This window comes from Scophthalmus maximus, chromosome 5, assembly GCF_022379125.1.
Source record: "Scophthalmus maximus strain ysfricsl-2021 chromosome 5, ASM2237912v1, whole genome shotgun sequence".
In the NCBI taxonomy this organism is placed as follows: Eukaryota; Metazoa; Chordata; class Actinopteri; order Pleuronectiformes; family Scophthalmidae; genus Scophthalmus; species Scophthalmus maximus.
Window position 1 is genome coordinate 7,339,774 of NC_061519.1, and position 17,941 is coordinate 7,357,714.

General features: G+C 41.5%; 1 protein-coding gene across 3 annotated transcripts in view; it reads left to right on the forward strand.

The window, feature by feature from the left end:
* The window catches only part of LOC118311526 (disks large-associated protein 1), a 90,385-nt gene that overhangs the window by 47,487 nt on the left and 24,957 nt on the right, over positions 1-17,941 (forward strand). For all 3 annotated transcript variants that reach the window (XM_035635475.2, XM_035635477.2, XM_035635478.2), the window contains exons 4-6: positions 1,917-2,131; positions 5,689-5,884; positions 9,326-9,626. In XM_035635475.2, the coding sequence (XP_035491368.2) occupies positions 1,917-2,131; positions 5,689-5,884; positions 9,326-9,626 (712 nt within the window). The remainder of the gene's footprint in view (positions 1-1,916; positions 2,132-5,688; positions 5,885-9,325; positions 9,627-17,941) is intronic.

Here is a 17,941-nt window from a genome sequence, read left to right on the forward strand (position 1 = left end):
GTAGAATGAGTGTGGAGCTGCAGTGGAAGTGAGACCTGTGTGCGTGGGCGAGAGGCACTGCTGATGCTACTGCAGCTGGTCCTTTCCCCGCATTCTCTTTTTATAGCCAAACTGCTCATTTGTGTCTCTTTGACGTCACACACATAGACATGCACACAGACACACACACACACACACACACACACACACACACACACATGCAGCGAGATCTGTTCAGCCTCTTTCCCTCAGTGATTCATATATAATTAGTCAGAGTAGCAGTGCAATTCTCCTGCTGTCTATCTCTGTTATTGTCTGTCAAATTCTCACACTCTGTCCTCCAGTCTGAAGGCAGTAACCCTCACATGTATGACACAAGGCGCTAGAATCAATCCGGCTGGCACAATTCGGCTAATACGTTGTGGCTAATTAAAACTAATGAGCTGCAGTTGCTTGTGTGTATACCAACCATGCAATGCAAGTTACAGATCCAGACATGATGGAGCCCCCTCGCAGCTTATCACTCCACACTAGAAGTAAGACTGCAGCTTCAGTCCAGCAGCCGTGGAGCGATTCAGCCTGTCTCTGCACAAAACAGATCGCATGTATGTAAGCCTGTGCGCAGTCTTCTGGAAGGTCTGAGAAAAAAAAACGAGTATTTGGATTTCTTGAGCTAAAGATTGCTGTTTCATTTACTCACTCAAGCCAGACGAGGTGTAGAGCTAGTACATTTATGTATGGTCCTTTTTTTGAATACAGACAGAAAGTTGATGTCTCGGTCATATGTAGCTCAGTTAGGAAATCACAGCACAGTGGATTGTCCATCCGCCCGGGCTGCTAACAGCTTGACGTTGGTAATTTCTGCTTTAGCTGTGCATGTTCTTATGACAGGCACATAGTTCTCTGAAGATAGACACACCTCTGCAGACACCTGACTGGCTGCTGCTTGCTCCCTGACATGGCTTTGTGGCACATCTATATGAAGCAGAGCCACATTACTGTTATTAGTTCTGCCCGTGTTTCTCCTGCTATGAGTCAGCGTGTCCACTGAGAGAGAAGGCTGTAGTCACACAGGCCTGCATTGAGAAGCTGTAACCATCCCTTATTTTGTACACTTTTTTATGTATCTTGTCTTTCTCTTGGACATCAGAGAAACCTGTTAGTAGTCATAAATATATAATTCAAGTTAAATATATTTGGCTATATTTGTGTTTTCTTTTTATTCATGGTGATTTATAATAACGTTTATGGCTTAACTTTAAAAAATTAAAGCCTCTGTAACATTTCTTTGGGGTTCATAAGGGTTTGATAAAATCATCTTAGGAATCATTGCCACGATTTTTTAAACGTATATATCGGCTGACATTTCAGTATCAACATTTTTTTTACGACCAAATATCTTTGTCGGCATCGGCCTACAAAAATCAGTCAAGCTCTAGTTATAAGCCAATAGCACCAGTCGCCCTCAAACTGCAGGCCTCTTTTATTGCCTTTTTATTGCTGTTACTATTCATTTAGTGTCTCTGTATCATGGGTATTATATTCACACCATCCTGTGCTCATGCACAGACACAGCTTCGTGTTGATGAACTGAGCTGACTCCTGGAAAGCAGATGTATGAATTAGCCAGAGAGAAATTTACGGTTGAACCAAACAGACACATACAGTACACCTACTGCTCCATGCTAATTGGCTAGCAGACCACTGGGAGCTATGGATGAATGTGTGTGAGAGTGATGGATTAAGAAAATGCCAGTCATCCGTTAAGTCTCTTGCTCTCTGTTGTGTTTATATAGCACTGCTATGTAAGCTGTGTTTTGACAGGTTCCATGTACCAAAAGTACAGTTTAGAAAGCCAGTTTGGTGGCTGGGACCCAGACAGCAGTGGGGTGGGTCCTCCTGACAATATGTCTCTGTCATCTCTGCCTGGTCATCAGGTACCTCAGGATGAGTGGAGTGGCTTCTCTCCTCTGGGGAAGGAGGACGACATCCCTTGTCGGAGGATGAGGAGTGGCAGCTACGTCAAAGCCATGGCTGAAGACGACAGCGGAGACTCTGATGGAAGTCCCAAACCTTCCCCCAAGATGCAGGCACGCCGGGCCAGCTACCTAAAAGCCACACAGCCATCACTGACTGAGATGACCACTCTACAGTAAGATTTCGTTGTCTTAGTCCTTATATATTTACGATGAATCTCTGACCTTTTCTTACTCAGTTTTTTTCTTGTGTTGACATAAGGCACAAACCTTATATAAACAATGTCAAATAAATAAACTTTGTTTTTTTTGTTTATTCCAAAATGTTAAAACCATTATCAGATTCTCTCCTTGCATAATACAGGTGTACAAGCAGAGTTTACTGAAAGGCACTGCAAAAAACATCTAATTCTCTTTCCTGCTAACATCTGTATGCATAATGACTATACTGACTGCTTATAGCTTATTATGGTTATGTTTTTGCCTATTTGCGTTTGTTTGTTGATTGGTTGGTTGTTGTTTTTGTTTGTTTGTTTTTGTTTGTGGGCAGGATTACGTAAAAACTACTTTACTGATTTACATGGAAGCTTGGTGGAAGGATGGGACATTATCCAAGAAAATACCAATTACATTTTGGCAGGGATCTGGACTAAGTGGCCGATTTTAATCACTTCTTTTAAAATTGTGAGATAAGGCATTTTTTTTTAACCTTTTAACCAATTTCCCAGGATATAATATGTGGATCTTGATGAAAAAAATCTGGCATATTTAGGGGCCAATTTATCTATGAGTGTGTGCAATTTGGTGCAGATCCAATCCGGGTCAGATTTAAATGTGATTTAATCTTCAGCAATGCAGATTATGTTTTCATGATCTGCATAGTTTCGTTGACATAGGCTTTATTTAATTTAAGGGGACTGTTGGGCCTTGGTAGAGGTATGTGTTCTAACCCAACCCTGAGTGCCATTCTAGTTTCCACTGTGTGATCCTGTGTTATGCGGATGAACACTTGATGTTGTTACTGAAGCCATGTCTCAATTATCTGAAGCCTGCAGATGTGTGAGGTTGTGAGATTCAGCAGCAGCTAAAATTGACCTTAAATGGTTACTTACAATATACTTTCTTTTTAGGCAGAATTGAAATACTAAACCATTGTAAATATAGTGGATATATAGTGGATTTGGGGTTTGAAAGGGCCACACCCATCCCTCATCTTTAATCCAAATCTGAAATAATATATTGTTGAAGTATTCTTTTGAAGTCTTGTAGCCCTGATGCATCTGCTAAAGGTCGGCTCAGTAAGTGTAATCTGAGAGAAGTGTAATCTTTTGTCTGATCTACAGCAGGAAGCCATAAATAAACCTTCGTCTAATTAAGCTTTCACAGCTCTCTAAATAGTTAGAGTAATTACAGTGAGTAGTAGGGAGAGTCAGGCTGCCGTTCTTCTCTTTCTGTTGTCTCAGAAAAGGGACTGATCCCAACCCTGGGTGGGAAGAAGTTAATGCTGTTTCACTCAAATTTTCTACACTGGCCATCATTGACAGAAGATAAGATAAGAAGATGTACCTTTATTGATCCCTTTAGGTGTAATTCAAATTTGGCACAGTAACACAGAAGTGTATCAGCACAAGGCGAAAGTGAAAAAAAAAAAAAAAAAAGAATAAATGGTAAATGGTATATGGTATATGGATTTTTTTTTAATTTAATAGCACTTTTCTAGTCTTGTTGACCACCAGGGACGTCGGGCCAGTCCGCTCCTTTTGACCACTCAAAGCTTTGCAGGACAAGTCACATTGACACACAGTCATACAGCAATGCTATATACATTGCTTTCTATCACATTCATACACAGCCGGCACAGCAGTCTGGGGCAATTTAGGGTTAAGTGTCTTTTGCACACTAAGGCACAGGATTGGATTGAACCATCGGCCTTCTGGTTAGTAGATGTCCCTCTCTATCTCCTGAGCCATAGTCACGCTTATTATGCTTAGCCTTTGAATGTATTTTTTTTCTTCTTATGTTTGTGCATGATATTCTAGTTAATTTGTTTATCTAAAATCAGATTCACTAGCCGTCAAATCTGCCGTTCAAACAACAATTCCTCGGAGAAATGATCTGTGGTGAATTTAAAACTAAACTCTGTGGGGGTTTTCACACTTCCTATCCCAACAGCAAACAGGCCCACACAGACAAATGCCCTAACCTGTCCTATACATGTCCATTTTGGAGTATATCAAGGCCTTTAGGGAGGACACCGGGTTAACATTCATACAGCACTGCTATTTACCACACTTTCTCTGTCACATTCATACATTGACGGAAGAGCCATCAGAGATAATTTTGGTTGTCTTGCCCAAGGACACTTCAGAATGCGGACTAGGGGAAGCTAGGATCAAACCATGACCTTTGGATTAGTGGATGACCGACTCTACCTCCTGAGCCACTGCCGCCCAGGAATTGGAATAGTCTGGTTTCCTTCTCGTCTTCACCTCCTCTGCCAATACTGAGGTTTGCTGGCAGACCGCTCAAGGCTGTGGGCCGTTGGTCTTCATACTTACCTCTGGCCTGGGGCTTTCGCCATTCTAGACACCCAAAGCTATGAGTTATCTGTGAATCTGCTGGCTCTAACATAATATTGTGACTGTAGAAAAGTCACAAGTTAAGGTTATCTAGTATTTTGCCCATATGTGTTCTATGTCTAATGGTGCATTCACACCGTACGCAACGTCACTGTCATTAGACGCCCTGAAGTTGTTATTTGTATTGCTAGTTGCTATTTGTATACTGACCGGGCGAAGAAGGAGATTGTTGTCATTCTTTCTTTGTGTAGAAACTATGGCCACGGCCAGATTGTGTGAGTGCTGCATTGCCTGTGTATGTGCCACTGCAAAGAGAAATTAAAGAGCATTTGAAGAGAGCATCTGGCAAGCAGGTTTATTTTGCCTTATTAAGTTTTATAGCCAACACCTCCTGCTGGCACTTCCAGGCATCTCATGGAAGGCCAAGGGTGTTTGCCTGAGCTGCTGCTCTCCCCGCCTCACTTTCCAAGAAGCCTAATGGAATGGTAGGGAGTAATGCTCTCCCTAACTCAAGCTTTCCACAAATGCACGCAGAAGGGCAGGAAGGCCCCAAACCCGAGCCATACCGCCAAATATAACTTATGCGATTATTGATATGGCATATGCCATATTATTTCAGTTATTTTCATTATTAATAAACTGTTATCAGACATCAATAATCTTGCCTTTCACATGTGAATAATGCAGCAGGGGATTGTCTGAGTCAGATGCATTCACATAGGAATAGCAATAGGAACATTTTGAGAATATTCTGTTGCATCTGGGTAAAGCATTCAGAAGACATGGCATGGTGACCTTTCTGCTGTGGAAAGCAGTGTTTGTGTTTACAGTCATCAACGCGCACACTATGTTCTGTATTTTTCCGGACTTGTTCCTTCTGTATTCTCACATGGACTCACTCTGACATTTTCTGGAGAAAAAAATTCTGGGACAAATTTTCCATCTCACTTACAGCCCCTCCGGAAAAGTTCTGAATTGATTGTATGACACAGATTGTCACAACATAGACCACTACTAGTTCCAAAGCTGCTCTGTTTGAGAAATGACTGTGCGCATGTTGAATGACTTCAGCAGCTGAATCCCAGTGATATTCCATGCGACGTGGACAGTGAAACTGTTTGTTTAACTTTACACCCCTGTTGTCTCTCTGTCAGGATCTCGACAGAGCATTCCCCCAAACTGCAGATCAGGAGCCACAGTTACCTGCGAGCGGTGAGTGAGGTTTCAATCAATAGAAGCCTGGATACCCTGGACCCCAAAACCCTCCTCGACCCCAAATCGCTGCTGTCCTCACCCCAATACCGTTCTCGCAATGAAAGCTACATGAGGGCCATGAGCACCATCAGTCAGGTTGGTAGCCGACTCAGCTGCCTTTATATTTACACAATCCCGCTCGTGTACAGGCAGATACTCATCATTGTCACAACATCATAAATCTGAGGTCCGCACATTTCATCACCAATGGCACCACAATCGCCTTTTCTGCCATGATCTTGGAAGTAACCATAGGCTGACCTCCTCCAGTGTCGCCATGTTTTTTTGTTTGCAGGATGCAAATACAGAAGTTCTATACTGTTTGAGTTATGTGGTATGCCCTCTAGTGGAATACTACAGTAACCTGCATCGTGCACAGCAAGTATATGGGAACGATTATGCTCACGACGCATCTGGTTGTATATCTCTGGCCGTACACATCACAGAGGTGATTAGCTGGCTTACACCATGACATGACAATGATCACAATATAAGTTCTGTCCATTCATGTTTTGAGGACATTTTTTTTTTATATGTGGGCACCAGATTGGAAATCTTGGGATAAACATTACTGTCCTGTATAACCCCACTACGGCAGTGAATGGCTCCTCCCTGCACCTAGAATGATGCTACTTTGAATGCCCTGCTGACAGGTGACTGTCACCTGTTTCTGTTCAGAGCTCCAAAAAGTGAATTGAAGCAGATCCCAATAAGCCTTTATTTGTCACATGTTAACCTCAACCTTGAACCTCCTCTTGTATTACTCCTGAATCTGTCCCTAATTACCATTACCATATTGAATTGCCTTTATTATCTGTTTGATGTCACGCTGCACGGTGGTGTAGTGGTTCACCTCACAGCGAGAAGGTTCTGGGTTTGAATCCCGGTTCAAACCAACCAGGGCCTTTCTGTGTGGAGTTTGCATGTTCTCCCCGTGTATGCGTGGGTTCTCTCCGTGTTCTCCGGCTTCCTCCCACAGTCCAAAGACAAGCAGATTGGGGTTATGTAAATTGGAGACTCTAAATTGACTGTAGATGTGAATGTGAGAGTGATTGGTTGTTTGTCTCTGTATGTGGCCCTGCGATTGGCTGGCGACCTGTCTAGGGTGAACCCCGCCTCTCGCCCAATGTCAGCTGGGATTGGCAGCCCCCCCAACATTATTAACATTGTTTTTTTAATAAAATCTGAACTCTAGCCAGGGTTTGTCTCTGAGTTTCACCAGCCACACTGCTCTGGCCTCCTATCCTTCCCTGTTCTCCACCCAGTTCTTCCCGCTAACATAAGTTGCCATCTATGCGTCACCTAAAATAAAAATGTTAATAGAGAAAAAAACTTACTGAGTCTCTTACACTTAATCAAAACATGGGAGACAGTCTCACGCATATTGCAAAATGGACAGTGGTTCAATACAGAATGATAAAGAACATAAATAAAAACATTAGAGGCCATAGCACCATGTAAAATTCTCCACTAGAGGTCTCCAGTCCATTTTCTCCAAATCTTTGTGACTACACAGTGGAGGGTCTGTTGCTCAGTCCAGACTTCTGATGCTCTCCTACAATTTGTGTACAGTGCTTTTTTGTCAGCTCTGAGTCAGTTTTTGTTTAATGGTTTTCTCTGTGCGTCTTCTTTTTCTCCATCTCCCTGATGTTCTGTAACCGGGACCTGACCACTGCACCCTGTATTCCAGCGTCAGGCAGGTCGGCTAAAGCCGATATCTGTTCCGCTTCCACTATATCGATCTCTAGATCCTTCGTAGGTGATGTCTCATGTGACATTGAGGGTGTGCTGCTCACACAAAATAAAAACATTACATAAAAAGCAAGGAACTGTTACTAAAACCGGCAGGTCAAATATTACAACTTTTAGAAACATTAATATGATTCTTAAAACAATAAATACAATCAAACCTTTCTGAGGAGACCCTACTCTCTCTGAGGTGGGACCAGGTGTACTTTCTACAGTCTGGCTGCATCCTCGACAGGTCCACCAGGCCATGAGGGTGGACCAGCTGCTTTAAGGCGTGCTGAGAGGCCGGATGAGGCTCTGCGTGATTGCGGCCTATAGACGCATTTTCAGTGCAGTTAAAATCCCCACTCAAGAATAAAGAAATGGCTGATGCACAGCCATTTAAAACATCATTACCTTTTTTTTTTTTTAAAAAAAGGCTTCCTCTCTGCACCAGTTGTTGGAGCGTTAATAAAAACAGCATTAAAATTGTAGAACTGATCTTTGACTAAAAGCAACATCCCCTGGATAAAATGTTGGACCTTTAGTGAGTTGGGTTGAGAAGCCCTGGAGAAAAGGAAGTCCACTCCTCCACTCAGAGTGTTGTGACTTAAAATGGCTTCCCTTTCCCACTCCCGCCTCCAGTCTGCTTCATTCATAAGCAAGTGTTTTTCTTGTTAAAAAAAGATATATATATATATATATATATATATATTTAGTAGTAAATGATTGCTCTTTTCTTTACCTCTCTAGCACCATGAACATTAAGTACATCCACTCTAAACATATCCATAATGAGTGTGATGTTAAAAAACAGGAATAGAAAAATGACTTAATTAAAACAGCTGCCTTTCCCATCATCGCTTATTTGTATTTGTTTTTGTGGCTTTCAGCTCAAGTTTCTTGAGCCAAATAATTTGTTGATCAGAATTATGTGGAGCCTGGCCGAAGAATAAAAAAAGAGTCACAGTCACCCATTCACCCACATTCATACAGCATTGTTATTTACCAAGCTTTTTCTGCCACATTCATACACTGCATTTATACAGTGCCTTGCATAAGGACACATCGGCCTGCGGACTGGGGGAAGCTGGGCTTTTTTTCTGATAAAAAACTGACGTTTTTGTAAACACTAACAAGAAACACTCCGCAGCCCATTTTGCATTTGTGTGTATAAACACACGAGGGCTGTTTATTTATTAGTTTTTTGTGTTTTTTGTTTCCTGAGGTTTCTGAAGACTCCTTTACTTTATAAGAGTTTAATAAGAAACAGTAATTTTAAAATCCTTTTTTAAAATCACTGGAAACTACAGAATCAAGGGAGTTATTGTTTTAATAAAGTGGTTATTGGATATACGTGGAAACATCGTTTTCCAGACATGTTACTCTGATAAAGCGATACAATTTTTTCGCCAGCATCTTTTGTCATTTTTTGTGCATTCTTTGAACGCATGAATTGATGGAATAAGTCATGCGGTCACAAGTGTGTGCCTGTAGAGTATTTCACAACCGCTTTGAATGTGTCAGCCAATTGAACACCGGAACTATGGGCACCAAGAGCAAAGTGCCTGCATATGTTGGGGTAGAAGTCTCATCAAGAAATCAAACCCGCTGCATCAAGCAAGACCTCATCGCTGACCTTTTGACTTGCATACCAAAATTTCCTATTGCAGGAACATTTGTGACTAATAATGGTGTGCGTTTTTTAAATTTTTTTGTAAAGCCATAAAACGTTTTGAAGGACTACAGTCTGGAAGTTTCCCCAGTGCTCACCGTTTGCATTCTGTTTGTCTCCTGCTCCTCCTGCAGCTGAGTGAGGTGGAAGTGAATGGGCAGATTGAGCAGGTGTGCGAGCAGGTGTACAGTGAGATGCAGTCCCAGGCCATGAAGGCTGCCATGGATCGCATGGAGACCATGGACACTATGGACACTATGGACACCCTGCCAATGCCGGGATGCTTCCGGATGCGGAGTCACAGCTATGTGAGGGCGATTGACCAGGGCTGTGCTGGGGAGGAGGAAGGAGAAGGAGGGCGACCACTGCTCCTGCTGCCATCTTCCCCACCACGCACATCTGCCACGACCGTCAGGACCATTCAGAGCAGTACAGGTAGGGCACTACAAGGCAGGAATGGATGTGTATTTTTACGGTTCTGTGCCGGTGACAGCAGAGGTTGGAGGCTCCAGTGTGTTTGGACTGTACATCTGTTCATCCCATTCTCGAGAACACGACATATGGTGAACGCCTTAAAGGAATTTCTTCAGATTTTGCAGAAATCTTCTCTCGCACTAAAATTAAATCATTACAATTTGATGGTCAAAGGGCAATGGGCAAGGTCATTATGACCTCACAAACCGATTTTAATCCATACAATTAATGCCCTTATTATTTCCGATATTAGTATGAAAAGGTCCACAAACACAATAAAATGGTGAAGTGATGACATTTCATATCCAAAAGGTCAGAGGTCAACTTCACTGTGACATCATAATGTTCTGCAAAAACCCTTTTCTGGCCATTATTCATCACCATCACTCAGGAGCAGAAGGGGAAATTGTGACCATGTTTCTCCAAATAACCAGAAGTCTGTAATTCTAGTTTTTCTTTTGATACTGAGGTGTCCAAATTCCTTAATAGGGGCCACTAGGAGAAAACAAATGTAATCCTGCGACATGGGTCTTTTAGGTATAAGGATCATTTAAGTGAGTGAGTGAGTGAGTTTAAGACCACAGCACTCCATTCGGTGAACCATAAAAAAAATGATCTGTGTGCACTCTGCTCCTCTATTACCTGTTTTTTTCCATTGCGTGTGCATTACATCTATGTGAAATTGTCAGAAAGCTTGCTGACAAGGTCAGTTTCCCCCCATTATGCCCATATTTACAAGTTTCACCCTTTTCATTAAATACTATAAATATCATTCAAGTTAAACGACTAACAAGTCCTTCAGGCCAAACTACCATAGATGTTCCTTACTCTTACCCTCCGATATGACCCAAAGGAGCATACTAGTGGCAGACATACTGGACCCAGCAGCCAGTAAAGGCGCAAACACCCAAATGTACAAAAAAAAGTTAGAGTCACTCACCTTTCAAGTCTACAGTAGTCCACATTCTTCAACAAAAACACTGCTGTTACATCGTAAAGGGTCCAGGCGAATAAAATCCAGCAATATATTTGGTTCAAAAACCCATAAATCTCCAGAAGTAGGTGACATTTTTGGAGTGTCCAAATGTCCCCTATTAAAACCTGGACACATCCTTAGATAAACATGTGTAAAATATTTATTTTCTGTTGTATTCTTATCAAATTTGAACTGGAACTAGGTAAGGCTTTTGTGGTCTTGTTGTGTTTTCCAGCTAATAGGTCCCAGCTACAGTCAGGCATTTGACTGTCAGAAAAAAATTCAGGCGAGTAAAGAAATCCTTCAAATTCACTGTATTCAAAATTGGGTTACTCAATGCCAGTAGGACTTACAGTGATTCTGACTGTTAGGGGAAAAAGTGTTACCTTTCAAAAGAGACCAAGAACATGCATGTACTCATGATGTATTCAAGAGCAACATTCAATTTATTTTGGGTATGTTCTTGGAACCTCAACGGGTTCCTTACTTTCCTAATTTTCTCTGTCTTTGCTCATGTTAAATTATTGTGTCTTACATGTTGCTTGTATGACAACTGCTGCAGTGGTACATCCAGTGACTAATCACTGTGAGTAACAAGCACAATTCTGCTTTAATCTGGCAATAGTATCCAGATCTGTGCTGATATAATGAGTCATCAAAGAAGAAGAATTGGCTTAGCAGCTCTCAATTATCTGGCCGCCATTTTCAAGTGACTTCATTCTTTGGAGTCTCATGAGATTGACTGTTACACATTTTTCATGCATAATTTCAAACACAGAAGATAAACTGTTTCAATAATATGTAAAATGACTGTAGCATGTTCTGAATATTGTTTCACATTTACCAGTGCAAAACAATGGACAGTGACAGCTTTAGGGCTCCTCTTGAAAAAAGAATGTAGGCCACTGGTTTATCTGCGATCATTTTGTTGTTATTGTCTTCTTTTTAATCTGGACTGCAGTTCTTTAGATTACACAAGGAGATAACTGTGCTTGCTGCAGGGATCCCTTTGGGGCTATTTCAAATGAAATGAAAAGAGATGATGAAAATTTATAGAATTTTCATTGAAATTAGGGGAAGTCCATGTCTAGTGGCTGCACTGGATCAGCCACAGTACCGCTGTTAGCTCAGAGGCAGTTTGATAAGACTTACAGTCCAGTACAACATTGTGCAGTTACACACATAACAGGATTAAAAAATATATAAAATGCTTGGGGTTGCAGTTGCTTGTATAACTACACTTGGCACTCTGCTGTGCCCTGTTACAATGAAGCAGATATTAGACAAAGATAATCTTTTAAAAAACACAAAGAAGCTGTCTTCATGTATGGTATTCAGATGAGAACATGGCAGAGTGGCTGCCAAAAGGGCTTTGTGTCGGCTGTTTGGTTTTGGGATTGTCTTTATTTTCGAAGTGCTCAACTGGAGATGACCTACATTTGCTGCTCCTCTGGGAATTCTTGTATAGTTAACCAAGAGGACACACACACACACACACACACACACACACACGCGTATATGTATATTTTATTCACTCATGCACAAACACATTCCTCTGCAGTCACACAGTACAGTCAGCTCCACTTTCACATGACTGGAGATTGTGCTGGTAAATGTTGCACCAATATCTATTGAAGTGAACCGACCACTCAGGCCTGTTGTACAACTGAAAGTGTCACCTTGAGACTTGTGCAGCCTCATTTGACATTTTTAATTGTTGACTTATCTACATACTTGTGTATTTGATCAAACAGATCAGTTCTAATTGACAAGGAAAGAAAACACACAAAGCATCCTGTCCCTGGGAAGATAACCCACCAGATCACAACTGATGAAGTTTGATTAGTCTTTTCTTTTCTTTATTCATATTTTTTCGGTAGTTTAAAAACATTAAGTCAGAAACATTTTATTTTTTAAAGTCAGTTACAGCTTGGGTTTGAGTGGCAAAGACACCCCATCCCATCCTCAACTTGTATTCAAATATGACCTGTATCTGAATATGTTATGTGAATCAGGGAAAAAGCCTGAGGTTAGCCTGAGCACATCTGGAGGTTCATCAACAGTCAATAGATTGGCTTAGATTTATAGACATAGAATGGCTTGTGGCAGGAAACATTTCCTGTTAGGGTCCGTGTGAAGGAGCTCCGCTGTATGTGTGGAGACGATGGTCAGGGTTATCCATTCAGATTCAGAATACTTTATGAATCCCAAAGGGGCAATTCATTTGTACAGTCTATCCCATCCATGTAAATAAATAAAAAGAAATAGATAAATAACTACAGCAATCAAACATCAACATCAGCATCAACATGAACATCATAAACAAACCAGTGACAAGTGCACAGATCAGCAGGTTGCATTTAGTAGACTGATAGCTGAAGGAATAAAGGAATTGGCATAACGATTAGTTTTCCGCACAGGCACATAATAAAGCCGGCCTGAGGACATGACAAGAAATTCACTGGAAAGTGAGTGGTCAGGTTTAGTTAACATTTTTTTTCAGCGCTCTGGAGAAAGCTGAGATCTTGTAATTGTACTCCAGTGATCTTGGAGCAGACCTTAACAATGTTCTGAAGACAGTTTTTGTTTTTCAATTAATTATCTGCCCCACTTGACAATACTACCTGTATTCTCATTGAATTTCAACTGCGAGTCCAATCAAACTTTCTAAGATAGTTTTATTTTTGATGATTTGTACAGTACATCATCATCATGTATGATGCTCGCTTCTGGTTAGACACTGCATTTTCTGAAATCTATTATGATGTCCTTAGTTTTTGCCACATTTAGGTCAAGGAAATTGTCAACGCACCATTTGATGAATGAAGGTGGGGCACAGGCATGATCAGATTGGTGGCCCTGAAGGAGAGACAGAAGGGCAGTGTCATCAGAGAACTTGACCAGATAGTTACCTTCCTGAGAGGATCTGTATACATGATAAAAAGCAAGGGGGAGAGGACCCAGCCATGAGGAGAGCCGGTGTTTTATGTGGCGACACTGGACATGTGTCCATTTACGAAAACCTGCTGGATTCTGTCTGTTAGAAAGTTAAAAAGTAACAGTAAAATCTGGTCAGGTAACATAAAATGGGGAGCAAATCGCTCAATTAAAAAATGCGGCCGCCTCTTGTTAAAAGCTGAACTAAAATCAGCAAATAAAAGTCTTGTGTGCTTGTTTGTTCTTCTAAGATGTTTGTATACTCTATCTAGGATTGAAATATTTTTTGGGATTCTTGGGTATCTGTCTATTATCTGCACACATTTGAAAGAGAGTTGAGAGAACCTCACTGAGCTGATCAGCACAGTGTCCATCCACAAATGGCATCAGGGACAGCAGCTTTCCCAATGTTTACCCTCTTAAATGGAGTTGTGATCCATTTTTGAGATATCACAACCTTATTTTGAGGTGTTAAAGACTCCCTAATGTGGCAACATTATCTGAGAAGTCGGACCTTTCGAACCAAGAAAATAACAAATCAAAGGCATTTGGCAAGTCAGTGTCCTCCACACCATTCACACTGATGAGTTGTCTGGCTTCACAGATATGATGGTTGATGAATGCCCGCGATAACAACATTGAGTTCTTTAGTTACCCAAGGTTTATTATTTGGGTTAATAACCACCTTTTTGGTTGGGATAACTAAATCCACACAGAATATTGTATATGAGGACACTGTATCAGTTAGCTCATCAATTCTCACCACAAGCATCATAAAAACATTGCCAGTCTGTACAGTCAAAGCATGCCTGGAGTAAAGAGATACTGTCTTCTGACCAGGTTTTTACGGCCCTCTCCTCTCGTACCAGGCGCCTGAAGGCAGGTTTGTACAAAGCCATAAGAAAATACACTGTTATGATAGCGCCGAGAGACGGCATTGGCAGCACTGCTTACAGATCCATAACAAAGATCAATAACAGTGGCTTTTTAATCCCGATCCAGCTCGCTGAGCCATGTTTCAGGGAATGAGAAGACAAGTTTCTTTAATTTCGGGTTTCCATTTGACCCACGCTTCCAGCTCATCAGTCTTGTTTCTAAGAGACTGCACGTTAGACAGCAGGATTGTAGGAAGGGGAGGTCGGTGGTCGTCAAGCCTGAGATTTTTAAGTTTCCGGCGTAGTCCTCCTCTTCTACCTCTTTTGTCAATGTCCTCAGGGAGATAAGAAAGTCACGACTCAGATTGGCTCTTCCGGAAAGTTCTCATCGCCGTGACAAGAGGATATGGCACAAAGCAGTGTCAACACGCATTAAAGTGCAAAAGACTTTGCAAAAGTTCTCACAAACAACATCACTGGGACAAGTTTACTCAACACAAGACATTAAAAACAATTAAAAGAAACAAAAAGTACACAGTAGAATCAAGATTGGGCAGACTGCTGGGTCGCACACAGTGGAGTGACCCAGACCAAACATCCTGTTATCATGATAGATAACAGGATGTTCTTCCTATCCACCACGGCTTCCAAAGTCTCCAGCTTGCAGCCTATTACTGAACCAGCTTTCTTAATCAGTTTGTTTAGTCTGTTGGTGTCGCTGGCTCTGATGCTGCTCCCCCAGCAGACCACAGTGAAGAACAGTACACCGGCCACAACAGACTGGTAGAACATTTCCAACATCTTGTTGCACATGATCTCAGCTTCCTTAGGAAGTAGAGTCTGCCCGTCCCCTTCTTGTACACATGCTCTGTTATCCATGTTGACATAGGTACTTGTAGTCCTCCACCATCTCCAACTCCTCCCCAAAAATGAAAAGGGGCTGCGAAGCTGTCCTCTTCCTCCCGGCGTCGATTACCATCTCTCTGGTCTTGTCCACATTCAGAAGCAGGTGATTTGCTCCCACCTACTCCACAAACCCGTCCACCAGCGCTCTGTACTACTCCTGGGTCCATTCCTTATTTATAAGGAATGCCTTGCATTGTTTTCAATATTAAAAAAAGGGTCGAAATCTGGGGGTTATTCTTTGCTAAGAGCAGCACTGGGCCTGGAAACTGTTCTCTGCCATAACACATTAGCAAAAAATGTTTTACAAATGACGGACAAAGTAAAATGAACCAAGACAAAAGAAGAAAATATTTTTTTTATTTGGTTTCTACTGATTATCAGTTGTTGCTAGGGTTGATAGATACATGTAGTATATAAATATGGGATGCATTTTTTGTTGTCTTTTTGTATTCATGGACACATGTTAAGGTTTTGTACTAGTTGGACCCAAATGCAGATCAAAAACACTAACGATCAGTCAAAGGGATTTAATTTCAAAGTCACAGAATTATTCAATCCCAAATGTGCAATGCTGAGCAGGTGGAGAATGAGCAAGGACTAGTCAAGTAGAGTGAAGCTGTGGCGTCAGCGTAGTACTATTCTTTGAGGCAAGGCAGGTTCTGAATCATCCTTGGAACAGGGGAGCCCATTGATGCACATGGGAAACAGTTAAGCATGAGCAGAAAACACTAGAATCAATGACAAAATTTTCTTAGTCGAAGGATTAGCCACCAATGATACCGCGAAGCAAGTAGAAGAATCTGGCAAGGAGGAGATGGAAAGCGCAGCCAGGTGCCCAGGAAGGAAGCTCCACCCACAGCCGCACACATAGCAAAACTTAGCAGCAGAATAAACTCCATAAAGATCCATGACAGACACTGAGAAATGTACATGTAGGCCATGCAATGCAAGGTCAAATATTAGATTGTTAAAAAGTAATAATTTTTCAATAAATACATGAACGACTCTAAGAAAGTGAGTAGGTGGAAGAAAGCTGTGGTAAATCCCCAGAATACAGCTAGTTAAGAGACTATGTCGGTTTTGTCATTTTAGATTGGAAGATTTGAGTAGATGTGACAAAGCATTCCATTTGCGCCGAATCTGTGGAGCCCATCTCATCACGCATTTTATAGTAAGGTTGCTTTAGTTCTCATCTGATGTATGAATGGTAAATGGACTATATTTGTATAGCACTTTTCTAGTCTTATTGACCACTCAAAGCGCTTTACAGGACAAGTCACATTCACCCATTCACACACATTCATACACATTCATACAGCGCTGCTATTTACCGCACTTTTTCTGTCACCTTCACACACATTTGTACACTGTCGGAAGAGCCGTCAGAGGCAATTCAGGGTTAGGTGTCTTACCCAAGGACACATCGGCATGCGGACGGGATCAAACCGCCAACCTGCGGGTTAGAGGTCAACCGACTCTACCTCCTGAGCCACAGCCCCACCTCTTTCATATGAAGCATAGAGAGGATGTATGAAGATCAGCTGTAGAGAGAAGAGAGGAGATAGGCAATAAATACAGACATGCAAAGTTGAGTCCACCAGGGAAATACTGGATGCTGCTATGAAAGAGTGAGAAAGGCAGAGACATAATTTTCAACAGTAAAATGCAATTTAAATTAGGTCAGTGTGAATTATAAAGCAGAGCAGACTGATAAACTGTGTAAGCCAAGATAATCGCCCCCCTCTCTCTCTTTCTCTCTCTCTCTATCTCTCTCTCTCTCTCTCTCTCGCTCTCGCTCTCTCTCTCTGCTTCTTTCCCACCAGCCCTCTTTTTTCCATACATCTGAGGTTACATGTTGTTCACACCTGCCCTCAGTCCTTCCAGTCTCTCCATTGCACACCATCAGAGAAAAGCAAAAGGCTGTATGTTCCTACAGTACAGTTTAAGTATGCATCATAATACAATTGCTACTCATTTAAAACTAATGCAACCCAACCACTCTGCTAAAATCCCACATACTCTGTACTTGTGAAGTTTTTGTTAAGCAGGAGCCAAAGGCAGATGCAGTAACAAAATGTGTATTTAAAAAAAACTAGCAAATAAAAATTTACAATCAATGTAGGAAATAAGACAAAATCCAAAATGGGTAATCCCCTCAGAGAACACCACGGGCAACCAGAGTAGAAACAGGGCGGGAACAGGAGACATAAGAGCGAAGACGAACCGACAAAGACAAAGTGAAGCACAGAGACTATATAAACAAGGGAGGCAGAGATCACTGGACACTGGTGGAACACATTAGGAATCCTTACGAATCACAAGGGTGGGAAACAGGACAATGACAGAAAGTTAAAAAACACAAGTAAAGTGATTACAAAGTAAAACAGGAAATACCAACCTCAAAAACGATATGGGGTCACAAGAAAGTAACTTAATAGAAATGAGCAGAATGAAACAGAAAATAAAATCAGATGTCCAACGATAAACAAAAGCCTTCACAATAGTACTTTAAATATTTAATGAAATTATTCATGTTCATAAATTGATTAAATGATAAATTGAGCAGTAATATGCATCGTACA